This window comes from Suricata suricatta, chromosome 3 (assembly GCF_006229205.1).
Source record: "Suricata suricatta isolate VVHF042 chromosome 3, meerkat_22Aug2017_6uvM2_HiC, whole genome shotgun sequence".
Taxonomy (NCBI): domain Eukaryota; kingdom Metazoa; phylum Chordata; class Mammalia; order Carnivora; family Herpestidae; genus Suricata; species Suricata suricatta.
In genome coordinates this window covers 128379226-128402647 of record NC_043702.1, presented here as the reverse complement: position 1 = coordinate 128402647, position 23422 = coordinate 128379226, and the positions used below count along the sequence as shown (strand labels likewise).

Below are 23422 nucleotides of genomic sequence, written 5' to 3'. Positions count from 1 at the left end.
AGGGTGTCATGCTAAGCGAAATAAGTCAGGCAGAGAAGGACAGAAACCATATGTTTGCACTCACAGGTCTAACAGGAGAACAGGAGAAACCTAATGGAGGACTAGAGGGAGGGGAAGAGAGAAAGAGAGTTGGGGAGAAAGAGGGACGCAAAACTTGAGAGACTATTGAATGCTGAAAATGAACTGAGAGTTGAAGGGGGAGGAGGGGAAAGGGGTGGTGGTGGTGGTGGTGGAGGGCACTTGTGGGGAAGAGCACTGGGTGTTGTATGGAAACCAATTTGACAATAAACTATTAAAAAAAAGAAATGTAAACACAAAACGAAAACAAAAACAAAAGCCTTAATAAGAGCAGAGCTTCAACTAAATACCAGAAAATTCATACTAGAAATTAATGAATCTATAGAATCCTTAACTGCCCTTATTAAGCATTAAACAACACTTACTAGACAAAAAAACTGAAAATGCTCCTAATTGTGGGTGGGGGGAAAAACTCCAAACTCCTTTTTCCATAAAGAGAATACTATTTTATAAAAGTCAGTTTCTTGGATTAGTAACAGACTTTTGCAGAAATGATTGCCAACATGATAAACACTGGGAGATGACATGCTGTAGGCTACATAGTATAAAGCTTGGGAATGGCCACTTCCAAACTCAAATATGAACAGGTACTTTTCTAGGCACTAGAGATGTATCAGTGAACAAAGCAGACAAAAGTTTATGCCCTTGTGGAATTTACATTCTAGTGAGAACCTATAAGAGGTGACTCATGATCACCACTCAATCCGTATCATGTCCTTAAGGTTCCTGAATTTTTGATCAAAATGATATTTACTATTGTTTGAGAATTATACGTAACTGCAGAACTCACTCTGAAGCCACCAATAAAAAATAATCCTAACTTCAGGAATTTCTGGAAGACCTAGAAGGTATTATTATAAAGACCCAATGGTCCAAAATCCTTTACTTCATAGAGTCAGTAATTTTTTAAAAGGCCAAAGATATGAAATCAATTCTATGAATGGCAGTCTTTAAATGGCAAAGCTGAAAAAAAACTACAAGTCTTCTGGCTCCCTGCTTTTATGTTTTGCTATTAAAAAGTATCTTTTGCGATCCAAAGGTCTTTAAAATAAATTTTAAAATAAATGAAGTAAAAATTTGTGAGTACCCATTCAGAGCTATGAATGTTAGACACTGACTAAAAAAGAAAAAAGCAGCAAAATGCATGGCAATTTGTGCCCAAAATTGGTTTTCACTAATGAAAAGAGAGAATGAGCAGCTTCATGGGAGTAAGAGTTGTAAGGACACATTAACAGTAGTTGACTATAAACAACAGAACTACTAACATTTCTCCTCCTTTGTAATCATTGTAATTACACTTTCAGTAACCATATCATTGTGCGCTCTTCCCATCTCTAAGAGATGGCTGCTTCCGGAGAGGAGGGAAGGGTGAAAAGCCGGGCTCTGTGTGAGAGGGGTCACCATCCACAGATGCTTGCAAAAAATTTGGCCACACTGTCTGGGCCGGTGGGCAAGTGAAGATTCTTAGCATTTCTGTAGCACCAGCTATGGGAACACCAGGGAATGTGTTCAGATGATCCGCTGGTCCAGAACTGACTGGCTGAGCTGAGACCTGTCTCAGGCCCAACAACGATGCACAGACACTAAGGAGTGCTCACATTTCTAGAGTCAATGGGCTGAAGCCCTGTAAAAACACTGTACTCTTTTAATCAATATCCTTCAACGCTAACAGAGATGAGGATGGAGAAGAGTTATTTAAGGGGTAAAATCCACTAAAGAAGAGGGAAAATAGGATGCAGAGAAAGGGGAAAAGAAGGACTCGTAGGTTTCTGAATGGTATTAAAAATGGATAGATGGTGCACATCATGCAGACAAGGACCCAGTAAAAATAAAACTGTAGCAAACACTTTTCTATTTAGTTATAGTCTTACTATGAATAGTTTTAAAATTACTGATGATCTTTCCCTTAACATTAAATTCTTTTCATTGGTAAGCATGTTTTCCACTCTTCTGACCGTAAAACAAAGGAACTAAGAAACGATGATGTGCCAAAATCTTCCTGTTTTCTTCTTTCAATCTGAGGTACCTTTGAGTGCTACAGGGCTGGCGAAAAACCAGGTTTAGAATTTGTTTGATTCAGATCTGCTCGTAAAGATGTGATTTTATTTAGAGAGTTTTCTAATGACGACTAAGAACATCAGTCCTATATCATAAAAGTTTTGATACCTGAAAGGTAAGTTTCTACAGTGAAATAAAAGGCTTCTAATTTTTCTTTCTCCCCGAGCAGTTTTCAGGCACACGTACAGCAGACACTGCAGATAAGGTACTTCATTTGGAGAAAAGAAATGCACTCCGTATACCTGCCCATTTCTTCCTACACTTTAAGAACAAGTTTAGGTAGAACAAGTTTGGCTAAATTCTACCGAACACAAAAGACTTGGGAATACAGAATTCCCCAAACAGGTAGGAATTACAGGTCCTACTCAGGGAACTGAATTAATGAGAGATACATACTGTAATGAGTTCCAGGTAACTCAGCAATTGTCTCTATGACAGAAAACTGAGTGAGACTTGGGTGGTTTAATGGCCAGCCTGCAACTAAAATCACTACACTGCATAGTTGGATCCAGAATCTTTATTCTTCAAAGCTTAAATTTTGTAGATTCCATTTTAGAAAATGTGAATAAATCATCACCTGAAATAGATATATACATGTAATAGTGACTTTTGATTAGTTTTAGTGAACTGAAGATCTTTTAAAGCTTCATAAAGTATATATTCATTTTTTAAAGTTCTACATAAAGTTATATAGAGACATGAACACTGATATAATGGACAGAAATTTATTAGATTTGGTGATAACCACTATCTTCTCACAGTATGTGAAGTTTTATGCATTTTATGCTCATACAAAGACTAATCCATTAGACTGACATCACGGCTTAATCTTTTGTTTAATTTGTCGACAGCAAGAGTTTTGACATAAGAAACAACATCTCTACAAACACTTCAGAAAACAACTGGGCAGTCTTTAATAAACTCAAAGACATTTGTACTCTTCAACTCAGTAATTAATACACAAGAGTACATATATTAACATGGGTGCTAGTCAGCAATGTTGAACATAAAAAGCAAGCTAAAGATGACTGAAACAACAGGGCACTTTTTACATAAAAAATTTTAAACTTGCAATAGCATAAACAGATATACTTATAGAAGAAATACAGCTCAGTGCACAGGAATGATACAGATTGATACTGGACAGTGGCTCCCTGGGTGGGAGGAGGGGGGAAGGAGGAAGGATGAGGGAGACAGGGGCAGAGTGCAGAGCAGCTCAAAGCACCGGTGAGGTAGGTAGATAGAGAGTTCATCTTATTAGTCTTTATATCTTGTTGTAGGTCTTGAATATTTCAATATATATTAGAAAACATTTTTCTGCCAGATGACAAAGTCCTGTTTATACTGCCAGATTTAATGTAATCTTGAGGATTATATGAGACCAATATGTAACAAGAATATTTCTGTGCTACATCATTTCTTTCAACAGTTACTGCTTCAATTTTTAATAACACTTCTCACAGAACAAGTATTTTCTAAACACTGTATTCATTTTCTCATTCAAAATATTGAGCCCCACTACATGCCAGACAGATAAAATAGTAGAAGCAAAACTATTGGTCTCTGCCTTCATGTAGCTTAAAACCTAGTAGAAGCAGCAAGCAATTAATCAAATAAGCACATGATTAACCACACTTTACACCTCATCACTCCTTCCTTCTTAAAAATACTTCCTTCAATCGGCTCATCTAATTCCATATTAATAACCTGATTTTCCTCCTAAATTACTCACTGCTGCTTCTTTATCTTTTGCCAATTCCTCCTAAACACTAAACAGAACACCCCTCTGTCATCTATATTCACTTTCTTGGTAACCTCACCCACACTTTAAGTATCTCTACAGGACCTCCTCTCAAACTACACTTGCAACGTGGACAAGTAATGTAGTATATATCACCTAACTCAGCGTTCTAACAGACTTGCAAATCCAAACATGTCCAAAGCCAAACTCCTGCTCTTTCTCCCAAATCTGCAGCTCTGGCAGTTCTCCACAAGGCAACATTGCACCTAATATTATATGAATGGCAGCCCCAGAAGCTGTGAACACAGTAATAATTTTCCATCTCAGAGAATATCAAGTACATGCTTCTGGCACCAGACCAAAAACCCTGGCATCACCCTCAACTTCTCTTGCACGTAGAATCTGACAACTTCTCACCACCTCTTCCACTCCCATCCTGACCCAAGCCACCTTGCTCTCTTACCTGGTCTCCTTGATTCAGTCCTTGGTGCCACTCCCTGACCCCATACCCGAGCCAGCCGCCACAGCTAACTTAAAGCACTACAGAAAATCTCGGTCAGAAATTGCTACTCCTCTACTGGAAACTCTCCCAGAGCCTCTCACCTTTTTCAGAGTAATGATCTGCAAGACCCTGGACTATCTAGCCCTCATTCTACCTCCCTCCTCCACTTCCCTCCCTCCCTCCATCACTGCAGCTCCCTGGCCTTTGCCCTGGCTATTCTCTGCCTGGAACATTCCCTCCCCAAACACCCAGGATTCATTTTCTCACTTCCTTCAGGCCTTTGCTCAGATGGCACCTTCCCAGGGAAGGCTTCCTGAAACCACCCCACCTGCAACCAAAACCCCCACTGTCCTCACTCTCTGTTCTCGTCTGGCTGCTTTATGGTTTTTCATCGCACACTATCCAGCTCACCTCACCCAAATATAAAATCCACCAGGGCAGGAATTTTAGTCTGTTCACAGCTGTGTCTCTAGCAACAAAACCAGTGCCCAGCATATAACAGACACTCAGCAAATACTTGTTGAATCGCAAAACATAAATGGAAACTCACAACTGACAAGTGTAGTGAAGAAGCAGAAAGCACCAGGAGAACCTCCAGGAGGACAAGAAGGGCTTACCAGAGAAAGTCAATCTTGACCTGAGAACTGAAGGATGAACAGGACTTAATCAGGGTGTAGATAGGCTCCGGGGTGACAAGGATGAAAAGGCCAGTGTGGCTAGGCCAGGAAGAGGTAGAAAATGTATAAGGAGGCAAAACTAGGAGAAGATTTGTGGACCATATTAGGGTAGTTTTTCTTCATCCTCAGAAAGTCACTGAACTGTTTTAAGCAGAGGGATCATATGAGCAGATTGACACATTTGAAAACATTACCACGGGTGGTAGATAGAAAAGAGTCTAGAAGGGTTGTGGATGCAGGTAGATTATTCAGTAAGAAGGCATTACAGCTGAGATAAAATGGTATCTTGGATTGGGGTGCTGGAAGTAGAGAGAAAATGGATAGACAAGATACTTAGGATGTTAAGAAAAAAATCAGTGAGACTGGTATTAAGTTAGATAAGGAAGTGAGGCCAAGGGAATTTTAATGTTCACTTCTGAATTTCACAAAGTAGCATCAGATGTCTCAGGAAAATAAAAAATTCCTATACTGACTTGAATTCCATGTCTTCAAAAATTATTATCTAGAGCTTCAATGTGCAAAGCACCTAGTCACAAATGGCTATTAAGTACTTGACATGAGGCTACTCCAAATAAAAATGTGCTGTAACTATACAAGATACACTGAATTTGAAAGTCTTAGTAGAGATAAAATATAAAATACTCAATAATTTTATACTGATTAAAAGTCAAACTGATAATATTTTGTATGTTGCAGGTTAAATAAAATTATTAAAACTAATTTCATGTTTCATTTTTTAGTTTTTTATTTAGAAAAAAATTTTTGATGTTTATTTTTTCAGAGAGAGCAAGCGAGAGCGAGACAGACTGTGAGTGGGGGAGGGGCAGAGAGAGGGGGAGTCACAGAATACAAAGCAGGTTCCAGGCTTTAAGCTGTCAGCACAGAGCCTGACATGAGACTTGAACTCACAAGTCATGAGATCATGACCTGAGGTCAGATGCTTAACCGACTGAGCCACTCAAGCATCCCTCATCTGTTTCATTTTTACTTCATAATGTGGCTACTAGAAAATGTAAAGTTATGTAAGTGGCTCACGCTGTATTTTCAATGGTTAGGACTGCCCTCCTATGAAACAGTAATATGGTCACTGCAGTTTATCCAAAAGGAAAAAATATGTCTATGGATAAGATGGCTAAATTTCAGGGCAAAAAAAAAGTATAATTTTTGTAAAGAATTTAGTTTGTTTTGTTCAGGGATGTGAGGAAATGAATAGTTTTTGTCATTTAAAAACAAAACCAATTTTCTGTTTATGCTTTATGTGCAGAATAGAGGGCTCCTATAGCTAATTCAATGGTTCTACTGAGAGAATCCTCATGGTATAGGGTGAATGTTAGGAAAACACAGAATTGTGGAAATGACAGGGACTCAGAGACCATTCAGGCCCACCCCTTCCTTCTTTAAATGACAAACTTGTGATATTAAGACATTAACTAACTTACTTGAAAATCATAAGACTAATACTGTCTATACCACCTAAGACACAGATCTTTTCTCTAACTCCTTATAGTAATCACAGTGTTCAAGGCCACTGCACACTTCTATATACACCAAATACACTACATTTTGTCCCCAAAAGAATTTTAAAAAATCTATCTTTTGGTACTGAATATTGGTATTATCACTTGCTTTTGGGGTACAAAATCATACTTTCATTCTTACTTGGTAAGAGTAGAAAATGCACCAATCTGAAACCCAATTCCTACACTTAGCTGTGCAGCAAGGACAACTGTAACATAGACACTACCACAGTCAAGTTCATATGCACACACAGCAAAATAAATAGCTTACAGTAGGTAGATGCAAAATAAATGTCAGTCTCCTTTTTAATAAAAGTAAAAAATGCCTTCCTTGATCCTATCTCTTCCCTCCAAAATGTCAACACACAGTCATATTGTAAAGTCAAAGTATGGGAAAAAATTGCTGTAGTAAGTTGTGAAACCCTGTTTCTTATTCTCATTCTCCCATGAAAAAGCTTCAAAGCCTTGGGTGACCCATTCACCCTAAGTCTAGTCCCCCTCTAAGAAGAGTGATGAAGCCTAGTCACCCAAAATGACTCATCAGTCCCCCCTATCACTCAGTGATTTGTGTCTCTGACTGCCACATGCGTTTCTGAGGCTTGAATAGTATATGGAGAGTCACATCAAAATCTTTAAACATTTAAACATTAATATGAATCTGACATTTCTAAGACCTGTTAATTTGGGATACTATTAATGACCATTCTGTATATTTAAAAGGAAAGCTCTTAAAACTACTCACATCTGGTTGAATGGCTTTAAATACTGGAACATCCATTAGCGTTATCTGACCCTGAAATAAAAAGCAAAAACTGACAATTTCTTCTTGGGAATTCTAGGACATGACATATATTCTAAATTAGAATTATATTCTATACTACAATATATTGAATACTCAAATTTTTACTGAAGAAAAAGAGTCATTTTTAAAAGGGATTACAGAAAATGAAATTTTAGTGCTTGTACCATTAAATATGATCATTTCAAATTATCTCATACCTATTCATATTTTCTTGTGAGATAAATGAAGTAAAGTTAGAAAATAAAATTAAAAAGGGCACCTGGGTAGCTAAGTCACTTAGGTGTCCAACCTTGTCTCAGGTCATGATCTCGCAGTCCGTGGGTTGGAGCCCAGCATCAGGCTCTGGGCTGACAGCTCAGACATTGGAGCCTGCCTAAAGGTCTGGGTCTCCCTCTCTCTCTGCCCCTCCCCTACTCGTGTTCTGTCTCTCTGTCTCTCTCTCAAAAATAAACATTTTTTAAAAAATAAAAAAAAAAGAAAACAATTTAAAACCTTAGACACAGTTATACATTAAACTCAAAATCAAAACCAAAGTCAGATCTACTGGTTCATGGAGTGGTATTACTGTGACTATTAAATTGTATTTCCTCTAACAGTATTACAAAATCTGACATTAATAAAGAGGTTTTCTTCCCCACTTATAAAAATCAATGAATTATACTAGTGGTAACTCCTATCAAGGGCTGCACATGGCTATGGACCTATCTCTGTCTCACTTAAGGCTACAGGTGTAAACCAAAACCCAACAACATACCAAAGAATAACATGCTATGATTAAATATAGTTTATTCCTGGAACACAAGAGTGGTTCAACATCAGGAAATCAATAGATGCTATTAAAAAGTTAATAGAGAAAGAAAAATTTTAAAAATGAACATTTATGTCAGTTAAGACATAAAAGTTTTTCTAGATTATCTTTAATGGTATCACAATAATACCTTCCAACTTCATTTTTCAGTTTTTTTAATCTACAAGGAAGTCAAAATACTTCTCGCAAAGGTCAGTAAGGCCAGGTGGCTTGGGGAGGTAGTATGGGGAGGAACAGAAGCAATGAACACAAAGGTAAGTACTGACATTTCCCCCCTCAATGTGTATGTTTTGTTGTTTTGGTTTCTTGTGTAGCACACGATGTTATGGGAGTTTTAGATGGTAAGTATTTACTCACTATCTGCCAAGCTGAGACTAAGACAGGAAGCTGCTCTAACCCTCTGCCCGGCTCTTCTTCCCTTCCCCATTTCACTCCTCTGCTTGCTCCATGGCTGGGCTAGTCTCTCCATCAATTCCTGCATCCAGTTGTTTTTGACCACCTCCTTCTGCCATGTCTTAAAAATTCTAGCTCAACAGCATCTATGTGTAAGTTATGTGCAAAAAGCTAGAAGAAGGGGAGGGGGGAGGCTTACCGCATATTCTTCTGGCGTAACCTTAAGAACATCAAATACCACAGCATCAAAGCTTTTCTTCAGTTCAGAACCTTTGTCACTTAATGATTCGGAACTGCTACTTTTCTGTTAAATTGAAAGAAAATGCAGTCATTTTCATACTGTCTCACAGTGAGTGCCATAGAAACTCCACTGGCATTCAACACTGAGGAAATTGAAAACAGTGGGTCAACAAACACTAGAAAAGCTGGGTACAACATGCTGCTCAGATGGAAGAGCAACAGATAAAGGGTCTGACAACTGAAAATCTAACCTCTTTAAATTGCTAGGTTCTTAAGTGAGTCATTTTCTCATCTGTCAGTTTTTCTCATCCTGACATCCTATCATTTCTTATAGAAATAAAAGATTTTAACAAGTCTGATATTTCTCAAATGGGGTAGAGGCAAGTTAGGGGAGAAGACTACCTCTGTTTATAATTTTAAACTATTATTTTGAAGAAAAAGACTATTTTCATAACTTAAACCATAAGAAAACATTCAGAACTTCATTAACTAAGTAATCCAATCATATTTTAAGTGATGTCTGTCTGCAATAATACAACTGATACTTTTCTTCCTATTATATTAAAAAGTGAAGCGTTTTCTGTTTTAAGGTTACTATTTTAAGTTTAAATTTGCTGTTATTACACATAAAATAATAGGTAGCTTTTGGCTCTGAAAATTTTATTTATGCTCAATTTCCACTTCATCTGTATCATGAGATAAAAAAAAAAGTACTCTGCCTCAGCTGGCTGAAATCAGAGCATCATCGCTATAAGAACATTTTGATCATGCTCTATCAAATAGTGGCAGGATATCAAGCTACACATAATGGCACAAAAAAAATTCACCAAAGTTTCAGTTACTGATATATAAGTAATGCATGTTAAACTACCAGCTGTTATCCATCAGTTTTGAATACTTATCATTATGCCTCATTTTTATGTTTTCTTTTATTAGCAGCTAAGTATCAAAATCATTTCAAAGGAAAGGATGTGTCATTAATTTGGGAAAATTCTCAACCATCATTACTTCACATATGTCTTCTGCCCCTTTTTCTTCTTCTGGTTTCCATTGCACGTATGTTACACTTTCTGTCATTGTCACAGTCCTTGGATATTCTACTCCATTTTTCTCATTCTATCTTCTCTCTCCATTTTTGTTTGGGATGTTTCTACAGACATAACTTCAAGATCACTAATTCTTTTGTTGACTGACTACTGGCCACCAGTCTCCTAGTGAGCCAATCAAAGTCATTCTTTACCTTTGTCACAATGTTTTTGATTTCTAACAGTTTCTTTTGATTCTTAGAATTTCAGTATTCCTGCTTACATTATCCATTTGTTCTTACAAGTTGTCCATTTTTTCCATTAGAGCCCATAGCGTCATTAATCATGGTTATTTTAATTATCCAGAGAGAAATCCAAAATCTCTGCCGTATCTGAGTCTGGCTCTTGTACCTGCTTTTCTCTCCAGACCATATCTTTTTCTTACCTTTTAGCATGCCTTGTAATTTGCTGAAAACCAAACATAATGTACTGGGTAATAGGAACTGAGAGGTAAACAGGCCTTTAGTGTAAGGATTTATGATTCTACAGGTAGGAATTATGCTATGTTTACTGTTTATTGTACTTGAGGTACAATACTCAGTAGGTGTCCACTCTTCAATTCTTCTAGTGACCCTCTTTTTGCCCCCCTCTGTTGTCTTTGGGTTTCCTTAGAAACTCTTTTTTAGAATCTGTGTCTTGCAGTTTCTTCAGCTATCATCTTTATATAGGAGCCCTATTGATGTGGTGGTAAAGTATGGTGGGGGGCAGTTAAGAAATGTTCTATAAGCCCTACAGTCAGGTCTTTTTGTGAGCCTATGCCCTTGGGCTGTGACCTCAAGTATTTCTCAGTACCCCACCATCACTGCCAATCCCTGAGAGAGTGAGAAAGAGAGGCTGGTGTTGGGTATTTCTCTTGCCCCATGTAAAGGGTACTTAGGCTCTGGTAAAGGAGCTTACCTTAAGGTCAGGGGAGAACAGAATGCACTAGGTACAATCCAAAATGGTTACTTTTCCCTCCCCCTGCTAGAAGCAGGAGGGTATTTCCCCCTGATTTTCACTGTGAGCACCTGGTGGAGCTTCTAGAGGTGAAACACAGAAGTGGACGTTGAGAGAACCTAAGCCTGGGCCTCAGGAGTTTCTAACTTAAAGTTAGTTGCTAGTCTACACAATGCCTCCAGCAATTTGTCAACTACAGCTTAAGGTTTCCTACTCTTTTCTGGCTACAGTGATTTATGCTCTTGGTAAATTAATTCTCTATTTGCTTCTCTCCAGTTTTTGGGTCATCACTGTCAGTTTGCTCTGTGACATCAATTTTCTGAGAGAGCTAAGAAGAGTTCCTGATTTTCAGTTCAGTTTTCTTCATGTTGTGAGGAAAGGAGTGATGAATTCCAACCTCTATATATCTGAACAGAAACCCGAAGTCCCATAATCATTTTTTATACACAGTATCTTATTTTGTGTGTTTATTCTCTATAATTTTGACTACAGTATGTCAGTAGTATTATTTTATATCCCAAGACTAAGTTAGAAATTTTATTTATAACGTCAAACATTCAAACAGACATCAGTTACTGCCAATAACCAAATACATTCTGTCAAGGAGAGACATTAATTTTAAACATACCTTGGTAATTTTCTCCAAGTTTTTAATACAATCAAGACAAGTTACCAAATCATAAAGGTGATTTTATTGCTTATCAAAATAAGTAATTATTTTCCTTTTTTCCTTCTTACAAGCCATTATTGGAGAGGCTTAAGAAATTATAAGCAGTTATCTACTTGCTTCCCCAATACCAATAAGTAAGTTGGTGCTGATAAGCTATGCAGTACTGAAGCATAATGTCCACAAAGGGAATAGTAGTAATTATTTGAGACAAGACTAAAACCACTGACACCTCTCAATATCTGAAAAAAGAAATTCACTGCAACTCTTCTGCTCTCAGAAGGTTTGGTTCAGGTTAAGTATAAAGATACTAAAACAGGGAAGTCAACCACCCAGATAAGTATTTTATCATTTTATAAGCTTATCAGATTTATGGGACATTTGCTTTTGATATGTTAATAGACACATATTTTAATAGAAGACAAAAAAATCCATTTAAAAATTTTACTTTCTTACCACAGCATAGAACAATTTAAAAGACAGCCTTAAACTGGTGCAGCCGCTCTGGAAAACAGTGTGGAGGTTCCTCAAAAAACTATCGATAGAACTCCCTTATGACCCAGCAATAGCCCTGCTAGGGATTTACCCAAGAGATACAGAAATGCTGATGCACAGGAGCACATGCACTCCAATGTTCATAGCAATGTCAACAATAGCCAAAACATGGAAAGAGCCTAAATGTCCATCACCTGATGAGTGGATCAAGAAGATGTGGTATATATACACGATGGAGTATTACATGGCAATGAGGAAGAATGAAATCTGGCCATTTGTAGCAAAGTGGATGGACCTCGAGGGTGTCATGCTAAGCGAAATAAGTCAGGCAGAGAAGAACAGATACCATATGTTTGCACTCATAGGTCTAACAGGAAAACAGGAGAAACCTAATGGAGGACCAGGGGGAGGGGGAGAGGGAAAGAGAGTGGGGAAGAGAGAGGGATGCAAAACTTGAGAGACTATTGAATACTGAAAATGAATTGAAGGTTGAAGGGAAAGGGGGAGGGGGGAAAAGAGGTGGTGGTGATGGAGAAGGGCACTTGTGGGGAAGAGCACTGGGTGTGGTATGGAAACCAATTTGATAATAAACTATTTAAAAAAATAAATAAATAAAAGACAGCCTTTTCCACTTACCATATGCTAAACTGTATATCTCCAAGGCCTGATGTAACTCATTCACTTTTAGGGCAGATTTTTTTTTTAATAGTAAAATGATTTTATTTAACAAATAATTGTGTACTGTTTCCTATATTACACCAAATGTTTCAGATACATAAATATCCTGCATATATACACATTTACATTTAACATATTCAAAAAATATGGTCTGTCTCAAGGCAGTAAAAAAGTGATATATGCATTCATGGAAAAAAATTATTTTAAAAGTAGGATTTTTTAAGGTGATAGTTTTAAAACACGAACCCTCTTTTCTGTGGAGGGGATCAGGACAAGACTTTACTGAAAGTATAACATCTGGAATAGGTTTTGAAAGACAGCCAAAATGTATTTTTTGTTCAGTGAGAGGGAGAAACCCCAGGTAGGAAGACTGAAAAACAAGGCTGCCACCAAAGTGGTAAAGAATGGTTAATACAAATATCTGCAAGACGCAGTGTTCTCATTAGACTGAAATTTCAAGTTGATCATTATCAGGAGTTAAATCTATTAAAAAGAAAATTTAAAGTCATTTTGAGTAAAGTCTTAAATAAAAGGTTCAGGGTCATTTGTATTTAATTAATAGGCAATGGGGAACCATGGACAATCTGAGGATACAATAAAGCTTAAGAGCTGTATTTTAAGAATATTAAGGTTGAATTATAGTCAAATGGACCAAAAAGAGCAGAGAATGGAAGTGCAAGATTGAGCTAAAAGCCTGCTGCAATGATCTAGACAAGAAATAACAGCCAAATTCAGATGGTGCTGATAGAAACAAGGAGAAAAGGTCAGATCCTAGAGAGGAGGGGTGCTGGCCAGGCTCTCACACAGCTGCCCAGGGGGCATCTCCTGGCACTCACGCCCGTGTGGAATTCCCTCCCCTTGAGTGTGGGCAGCACTGTGACCTGTTTCTAACCAAAAGAGAACTGGAACTTCTGTTCCTTCCGTTCGCGCACTCTCCCTGCTGTGATGAGACAATGGGCTGTGATAAAGGAGAGGTGAGTTAATGACAACTCTAAAGATGAAACTTAGATGGCTAAGGAAACCGTGTTGATATAGACAGTTATGGGAAATGGTAATGTGATTAACAGAAGTCAGAGAAAGGAGTTGGACTATTTTCTTTAGAGGTTGTACAGCAGAATAGTAACAAGTAACGTGATTTTCTTTGTATTATACATAAAATGTCTGGTTCACCAGAAATGCTTAATGAAAATGTATGAGGGGAGCCAGAGCTAGAGATAGAAGTATAGAAATCATCAGCGTAAGAAAAATAATCAAAACCACAGACTTAGAATATTTTCATTGCCCACAAGACCTAAGTAACTGGCTGGGGTAAAATGGAGTTGAAGGTATTAAAGGAACTTTGAGGTCAATGTGTTTAAAGGTCAAAAACATTACTTTCGTCCTCTCTAACAGAAGAAAAATGGAGAAATATAGGAGCTGGTTGCTAAAGCAGGAAAGCAGGCAAGCACCCAAGATTTAAAGACAAAACAATAAAGAAAAAACAGGGGGCACAAATAAAATCCCAACACATTAACTAGAGAGATAGGCATCTAGCTCAGTCTTTACCTGCATTTTTACACCCTAAGCTACATCCCTTCCAACATTTCAGCCTCTTGGTTTTTGATTTCCTTCAAGAGATTTGGAATCAAGGGATCTGGACAGTGTTCAAAATAATGTGATTCTAAAAAAAAAAAAAGAATCTTTTATTCTCACTTGTATTACTGTCCTCAAAGTTCATGTAATGTAAAAATACCCTAAAAAGACATTCTATGTTTGTATATATACTTCCTGTGTATCCTTTAAAACTAAACTCAAGGGGCGCCTGGGTGGCTCAGTTAGTTAAATGTCCAACTTTGGTTCAGGTCATGATCTCACAGTCTGTGGGTTCAAGACCCATGTCAGAGCCTGTTTCAGACTCTGTCTTCCTCTCTCTCACTGCCCCTCCCCTGTTCCTGCTTGGGCTCTCTCTTTCTCTGTCTCTTCAAAAATAAATAAACATTTAAAAAAATTTAAACTCAAGAAAAAGTTTTAAGTAATCATTATTTGTAACATGCTTTAAGTAAATAAGGATTAACTGTTTCTAAGATGTATAGAACATGTAAATGGCACAATTAAAACAGTTTTGGGGGTGGGAGGCATGGGTGGTTCAGTTGATAAGGCATCTAACATTTGATCTCGGCTCAGGCCATGATCTTGAGGTTTTGAGCCTTGCATCGGGCTCTCTGCTGTTGGCAAAGAACCTGCTTCGGTCCTCTGTCTCCTCCCCCACTTGCGGGTGCACGCTCGCTCTTTCTCTCCCTCTCTCTCTCTCAAAAATAAACATTTAAAAATAAATTAAAAAAATAAAAGTTTTTTTAAAAATTAACAAATATGTAGCCCTTTTCTCAAATTCTGATTTAAATCTGTGATCAACCATAATGCTTGAGAAATTAGAATGCCAGGTAAGAAACCCTACAGCTAAACTTCTGAAAATTCTTACCTCAGAAGCAGTAGCAGCAATATTAACACTGCTTGCCTGCCCGTTCATTAGGTCCATGCTTCCCACAACATCAGTCCTTGACGTTATGTTAACAGTAACAGAAGACTGACTGCTTCATGTCCAAGGCCACAAATACATTATTATTCCTGTAAAAAATAAACAAAATGTTTACTTTATGTCTTATTGGAAGTTTAAGAAAGCAAATTCATGCCTATCATCAATCATGCCAAGAAATAAAACACTTCCACTTTACTGAACTCTATTTTTTATTTCAGCAAGTCACTAAATCCGGCTTGAGGATGATCCTGGATGCTATTCCAAATGGTCAGAAACACCAACGGGCAGCTGTATACAATTCAGGCTACTGTCATGTTCTTCATTCACAAAGCAGAAGTGTGATTTTTCACTCAGTGTGAGAAAAATTCAAAAACTTTTCTCTAGTTTTAAGTAAATAAAACGTGTAAAACAACACATGGCAAAGTAACACATGGCATAACTAAATAAATTTTTTAGACATCTAAAAGACATCTACAAATCAGCAATACTAAGTTGATCACTGCTGATAAACTCGTTTACATGGATACCACAAATAATTAAAAATAAAATATTACAGAACGTGTCAAAGACCACAATATATGTTTGTTTATTTGTATAGAGTTTTAAAGTTTACTGAATATGAGGGGCACCTGGGTGGCTCAGTCGGTTAAGCGTCAGGCTTCGGCTCAGGTCATGATCTCACGGTTCCTGGGTTCGGGCCCCGCATCGGGCTCTGTGCTGGGGGCTAGCTCAGAGCCTGGAGCCTGTGTCTCCCTCTCTGACCCTCCCCTGCTTGTGCTGTCTCTCTCTGTCTCTCAAAAATAAATTAAAAAAACATTAAAAAATTTAAAAAAAAGTTTACTGAATATCTTCAGTCATCATCTCACTGATCTTCACAACCAGCAGGAAGACTAAATTAAGGAGGACTTATACTCACACAGCAACAAAGCAACAGAGCCCCTGATGACGCAGGCTGATAAATGAGGAGAGGCGAGAATAAAATTCAAACCATCTAAAATTCTAGTCAAATATTTCCACAACATCACATTTCTTTCTATTTTACTGTAAGTCAGAGTATGTACTTGAGCTTCTCTTCCCTTTTTACAAATAACTTGTTGTGTAACACTGTGTTGGTAACTTCACCTATCCAGGATGGAATGTCTTCCTCTCTATAAAATGACGGGAGCAAATGGACTCTAAGGCGCCTTTTCTAACTCTGAATTTCAATGATCCTTTTTCATTAGAGAAATGGTAAGTGTCTATAAATTACGTATTTTGAATTACACTGACTTTAAAAACTAGTCTGAATAGTAATAATAATTCTCTTGATGCTAAGTTTCCTCTCTCCGGATAAGCAATAAAGGATGACAGTGATTTAGAAGAAGATTCTAGAATAAGACTGCCTAAGTTTGAACCCAGCAAACTGTTAACTTTTCTGGGCTCAATTTCCTTATCTATTAAACAAAGATAACAGTACGTACCTACCACAGAGAGTTGTGGTGAGGAGAAATGAATATATGCAAAGCCCATAAAACAGTGCTGACACATGCTAAGTATACAATTATAATGATAAAGATTTTGTCTACTTAATCCACACAAAGTTTAAATTCCACAGTCTTTGAATTAAGACAAAAATCCTAGAAATACATCTCTGGCAAAATACATGTTGGTGGGCGTCTCCAAAATCCCAACTGAAAACACAGTGAATGAAAATGACTAATATGTCTCCTGAATGTAGCAAAAAATTTTGGTTTTTAAATGCTTAAAAATTATTACTAATGACAGCATCCTTCAGTCATATTTTAAGACTATCTTCATTTCTTCAGGTATATACTAAGTACCTGTTAAGAGCAAAACATGGTGCTAGACTTTTTTTTAAATGAGAAAGGTATCCGAAATAATAGGTTCTTAAAACCATTTAGAACCCACTTAGAAAATCAATGTGAGAGTAAATAGAGCACTGAAGTACTTTTATTTCCTCCAAACAACATCAATTCATTTTATAAGCATCATTATTCTTATGCCACTATTAAGGATCAACTTTTGTTTACACTGACATATAAAATGAGCTTGATAATCCAAATTCTCTTTGAGGTCAATATTCAGTTTGCAATGACATGGTTTCAAATAATTTCATCTCACTCCAGTCTATGCATAAAGATTAACTTAGATATGAATCCATAAGTCAGGAGTGCCCCCTAGTGTTAAAGAAAGATTTTAATTAAATTGTTAAAGGAAACGTATTAACCTACTCTTCAAATATGTAGTTTTTTATTATTATTTACTCAAAATGAAGTAATATAGACCTAGAATAAACATTACACATTTTTAAACTAAAACAGTAAGGAATCAAGTTTTCTCTGCCTGGTTTTAATTAAAATGCCATTCAAATATTCCATAAAAAGTTTATATTAAAATTTATTACATATTAAAATAAAATACAAAAAAGCATACCTTGAAGAACTATTTCTAAATGTACTACATATCAATGGTATTTAATGCTGAAGTATAAGACTTCATATGATATAAAAATACTAAATCCTTAGAGACAAACTGGGTTTACGTCCTTAGTATGTATCTCTAGACCTTTCTATGTTTTGCACACAGGAAAGTTCAAGTTAAACAAAACATATACACACTTTACTATTTAATTTTCCTAGAGCTACAAATGACACAACCATTCATAATTATTACCAACATCACAACAGCTCTCTTCTTAATTAAATTCATTATTTCCTACTAATTCTCATCTGAAACTTCAAAGACAATCTGTCTTTTGGGCTTTAATCCCCAAACAGGTATATTGCTTTTTTCTAAGCACGTATAATTCAAAAACAAGGATATTGCTTCTTTCCAAGCAACATAATCCCAAACAGGAAATCTCAAATGTATAGATTTTAGTTCCTTGCTTGAGGTGATGGAACTAGATTATTAAATTGCAGGTACATTTAGTCACCTAAACACCCCACCTTCTCAATGGTATTCACACCAAGAAACCAGTACCTTTTAACTAAATGAACAAAGGATTAAAGTCAGTGTGAGCTTCTCACTAATCAATCTCATTTCACAACAGCAGATATATATTGTTTTCTAAAATAAGTTATGCTGTCATCATTAGAAATATGCAAAAGACATTTAATACTTTTATAAAATATACTCTCAAAGAGTTAAGCAACTATGAGGGAAATGGCAGTGAAATGCAATTAGAACAATTACCTCTAATTAGAGCTAATTAGAACCATTTCTTTGGAAACATTTAGACAATAATACAGAATTGATATTCTCATACACTTTGGCTTAAAATCTCAGTCCTAGAAATTCATCTTATGAAAACTCTGGAGAAAGAGAAAAAACTATACAGGTAGAGCTATTCAATCAAGCACTATTTACAACAGTGAGAACCATTTTAATGCCCTTGTATATAACCACATTAAGAAATTCAAATGGACAATTATAAGAAAGATGAAAACAGAAGTGCCGGGTTCAACAAGAGAAACTAAACCTTCCTTGGTTGCTTCAGTGGCTCAGTCAGATAAGTGGCCAACTTCAGATCAGATCATGATCTGACGGTTTGTAGATTCAAGCCCCACATCGGGCTCTGCTCTGACAACACAGAGCCTGCTTGGGATTCTCTCTCTGCCCATTCCCCCTACCCCCAGCGCCACCCCCGACTCTTTCTCACTCTCTCTCTCTCAAAATAAATAAACTTAAAAAAAAAAACAAAACTAAACCTTCCTAATCTCAAACCTTTCATGAGAAAAAAAAAATAGGGTAAAATTAAAACACCATAATTGCAGTTCAATATTCAACACTTATTACAGAGCTTACTTTCCTTTAACATTTATTTTTAAATAAGTATTAAAGACCTGCTTTATACGACACTCATGCAAGGCCCAAAGACAGAAGTAGCCTGAATCAGGGCATGAAGGCAGGCTCTCTTTCAGCATCTGTGACAGCTAAACTATCACTGCCGTCTTTAATTTTTTCATCTAAGAAGATGAGAGGTAAATCTCAATTCCCCAGTACTTGTTTCAATAATAAAGTCATTATTCTAGCAGAAGTTTACTAAAAACATGGTTGCCTCTTAAAAACATTTCTACGGTAACACTAAACAAGATTATATTTGCCATTTGCCACTCTTGTAAAGGTCAAGTTATTACAAAAGAAATTAAAAAGAAAAAAGTTGTGATGCACATGCAGGGTTACAAGAGTCCCAATGCTCCCAGAAAGACATTTTCCTATAAAACTGTGCTTCCACCACTCCTTTGTCAAAATTTAATATCATCTTTTTACACTGGTTTCTTTATGTATCTCTCCCTAACAAACTTTGAGTTTCTTGATATTAAAGGCTCATGTGTAAAACAAAACATGACAGAAAAACCATTATTTTTCATCTTTTCATTTAGGCACATGAACACAATACTTGATCCTCAACTACCTACTTTACTAAGTATCTGTCAAAAGAGTGAACGAATCACTGAATAAAGCATTCACAGAATAACATTATATAAATAAATGTCCAATTAAAGTATAGGGTGAATGGCAGTCAAATAATACATACAATACTACACATATTTAAAGAATATGATGAGGATTTCTATTGCCAGCATTACAACTAATAAACAATATAAAAATCATTGTACAAGTGAAATTTAGAAATTGTTGAGTTTTGAGATCAGTTGGATAGAAAAGGCAACCAACCAAGAGATGAGAACCAAGACACACATTCTCTTCCCCACCCAACTACACCGTTACATAGAATAAAGCCAGCCAGCCAGTCAACCCCATCAATAATAAGATGGTCTATTTAAAAAAGGGCGGAGGGGAGGGGAGTACACTGGTAAAAGAAGATACAGAAACTTGTCTGTTTTGGCCTGAGTTCAAACACTGAGGCCAGAGAAGAGTGTCCACAAATTTGTGTACAAAATAAAAACCTGTAAGCCTAGGCATACTCCAGGAGATACAGAACTTGAATGTATATACTACCAGGACAGTTCAAGACACTTAAGAAATCCACAAAAAGGCTCGCTCCGCGTGGATCCAGTATGTTGTTGAAGTCTGTGAGCCCAAGTTTAGGCTGGCCGGGCCTAAATTCATAATAAAGCCCTTTGCTTTTGCATGCGTGCTTCGGCCTCCCTGGTAGTCTCTGCTTTCTGGGGGCGATAAAGAAATCTTGGGTACAATATAATGGTGCGTTGGCCAGGAATCCCCCCCTTCAGAGCTCCTGGGACCCCGACACATTGGGCCTAATCGCCGGTTGGTGGGTGCACTCATTTCTTGTCCTTCTGTGTGCGTCTGTCTGCCTGGGTCTTCGGACTGTCTGGGTCCTTTGGGACCATCGGTTGTCTGACTGATCAGTTTGGTTTGTGGGGTCCCAAAGGAGCGAGGTGGACGCGCCGTGGAAGCTTGGGACCGTGGGTGCCAGGAGACGTCTTGGACCCACAGGACCGGAGAGGGATTCAGCTTCCAGAGCCTCTTTTTGCAACAAGTAGGTCCGGAGAGGAATTCAGCCTCCAGAGCCTCTTGTGGTTTGGTTGCAACAGCATTCGTTCAGGGGTGAGGATTAAAAGTCCGGAGAGGGATTCAGCCTCCGGCATTTGTTGAAGCCCAGGGGGCCAAGGGAGGCAATTGGAATTTGACTCCTTTGGTCCAGGGGGTCCCCACTGGTGGCAGCAGAGTGACCCCTTTAGGTACAGGGGAAGACTGGGGCAGGTCTCTTGTCGGACGGACTCCAGAGTATACACGGGTGAGGGCAGGTTCCGTGGCTCTGGTGTCAAAATGGCCTGCTGGCAGGGGGAAACTGGGGCTGGAGTAAGTCAGTCTCCTCCTGCCAGGATTCTGGTGGCTCTCTGGAACAGGTCGTGCACCAGCGGAGCAAGGGAAAGCTGGGTGCCCTTGGCTTAGCCATAGAGCCAACTTGTGTCTGTCTCTTTGTGCATCTGTTTATGGTGTGGTATGTTTCTCTGTGTGCTTTGTTTGTATAAGTCCTCCTCAGGAGGGAGGCAAAGTATTTGAATTCCATGGGCAAGCATTATTACCTGTTCACATTCGTGGAGATACGAGTGGCAAGTGCGGCATCTGTTTGAGATACAGGTGTAGGTAGGGCACTCGCTCGCGTTTGCGTAATGTCTGAGAGGGTCAAGTCCCGCTGCGCTTGCAGGGACCTCAGAGAACGGGAAAAGATTGGGTCCCCCTGCCTGTCTGTTTGAAATCCTGCTGGTGGCAGCAGTAGGGTTTTGTTTCTGTTGGAGACACTTGTGTATACCTCTCTGTGCATCTGTTTGCTGTGCACCTGTTTGTCTAAGTCCTCCGAGGGAGGGAGGCAAAGTGTGAGTCCTCAACGGGACAAAGGCGAAGTGTAATTTTTGTTGTGCGTCTAAGTGTAAGTTTTGTTGTGACTCTGACTGATGAGAACATGGGGTTGGGACTGTGCAGAAAAGGAGACCTTATTGGTCTGAGATAAAATCATAGGGGACACAATCTGTGTTCCTCTGCCTTGTAGAAGTGAGGGCTTTTCCCTCATTCATTTCCCAGGTTAACAGCTAAAAGTTTAAAACTGAAAATTCCTCCTCCTCTGCCCCTCTGGTTCTCCCTTCGCCCATTCTTTCTTCTGTACCGCCTGGGTGGGGAGAGGCCAATCTGCATAAACTGCCAGAGGCAACGGGTTCTCCCTCCACCCTAGGTAAGAAGAAACAAAGGACTGCAAAAGTCAGGTTTTTGCATCAAATTTCCAGATCAAAATTAACTAGGGAATAAATATCTCATATGGCTCATTCAGTGTTTGAATTAATCTAACCAAGTCTGTTGGTTTGCTACAGTTCAAATAAGTTCCTGTTAAGTGATAGTTAATTTGGTCTGTCTCAGTTTTCATGGGTAATTGTTAAGGTTTTGCTTTGATAAATTAAGATTAAATTCATTGGCTGTCTAATTAGATAAAAACTAAAAGCCACAACTAATGATTGATACAAAAAAACTGGGGATATTTGAAACCATTAGAAAGCTGCTTTGTACTTAATTGATTCATAAGATTACTACCTAAGAAAAGTTCTGGTATAAGCATCTTTCAGTTGGTTACTAAGTCCTCAACTGGAGACTAAAGGTTCAGACTGATGGGGGGGGGAAAAAAAAGCAACCCTATATGCAGGAAATTGGGGATGTATAAGAAAAATATAAGAAATAAAAGCACATTTTTGTTGTGGGTAAGAAAAGGTAGGAATGGCTTTGGGGAAAAAGTTTAAAGGCAAAGGAAAGTTGCCAAAGGTTCTTGTAGGGAAATCATTAAAAAAAGAAAATTTTATGTGTGGGGTTGAGATAAATGAAATAAGGTTGAAATTCTGCTTTTCTCTCTTTCAAAAGATAAGTTTTTCTGAACCTGTGCTCTACTCAAGTTAAGACTATGCAAATAAAGGGTTTCTCTTTTGTTAAGAAGACAAAAACTTTAGGTCCTATCTTTATTAGGTCTTTGATTGCTTAAAACTTCTCTGAGGTTAAAAAGGTTAGGTTTTGCTAAAGGATCCCAAAGGCAAATGAGATCTTTTTTTTTGCCACTTTGGTTTAATAAATATAGTTTTCAGATTTGTAACAATTTGTAATTCTATTTAGGATGTGCTTTGTAATTTCCTAAGGTTTTAACTAATTTCCCAGTATTCAAATGGTAGAAAAGTCTTTTGACCAATTAGGCCCTTTCATTTAGGATGCCAAGTTACTTAAAAAGCACTGTTGTATAGGTTATGGGTAAATGCTGCAGCTGCTCAGGTGTATTTGCAGTCCCTAAAGTTTTAATGTTTTGGTATAAGATCATTACTTAACACCTTTAGTAATCAAAATGTTAAGTGTCACTAAATTTCTTTGTCAAAGTACATCATAATGAACTCTTGTCAGATCTTTAACAATGTCCATTTTGGAAATTTTGTCACAGAACGTGTTTCTTTTTCAAGGGAAGTTGTAAAGAGGAGTTTTGGGACAAATGCAGTTTTTGACATCTTTTAGGTTAGTACTAAAATGGGTAGAAACTTCCAGAGCTAGAAGCTACATTCAAGCTGAACAAGAATTAGGAACATAGGGTTAAGTAAACTGATAAAAATTATACTTTTGTGACTCTTGTTGTTGGAAATATTGTTGGTCCTTTAATGTTTGCTTATCCAGATTAAGAAACTGTCTCTTAAGATATCTGTGATATTCAGAAATGTCAAAGTATTTGTCTAGAGCATTCAACTTTTCTCTCTACTTAAACCATCCGAAATTTAGAAAC

The 23422-nt window shown here is 37.6% G+C and overlaps 1 protein-coding gene and 1 long non-coding RNA gene across 4 annotated transcripts in view; one reads left to right on the top strand and one right to left on the bottom strand.

Moving 5' to 3' along the window:
- The window catches only part of RALGPS2 (Ral GEF with PH domain and SH3 binding motif 2), a 170058-nt gene that overhangs the window by 104896 nt on the left and 41740 nt on the right, over positions 1-23422 (bottom strand). For all 3 annotated transcript variants that reach the window (XM_029935138.1, XM_029935139.1, XM_029935140.1), the window contains 3 exons: positions 15136-15281; positions 8776-8880; positions 7316-7366 (listed from right to left, as the gene is read on the bottom strand). In XM_029935138.1, coding sequence (XP_029790998.1) covers positions 7316-7366; positions 8776-8880; positions 15136-15192 — 213 coding nt within the window. In that variant the 5' untranslated portion in view covers positions 15193-15281. The remainder of the gene's footprint in view (positions 1-7315; positions 7367-8775; positions 8881-15135; positions 15282-23422) is intronic.
- On the top strand, positions 13532-15767 carry LOC115288114. Its single transcript, XR_003906814.1, has 2 exons — positions 13532-13651; positions 15411-15767. It is a non-coding gene; the product is annotated as an uncharacterized LOC115288114 (long non-coding RNA).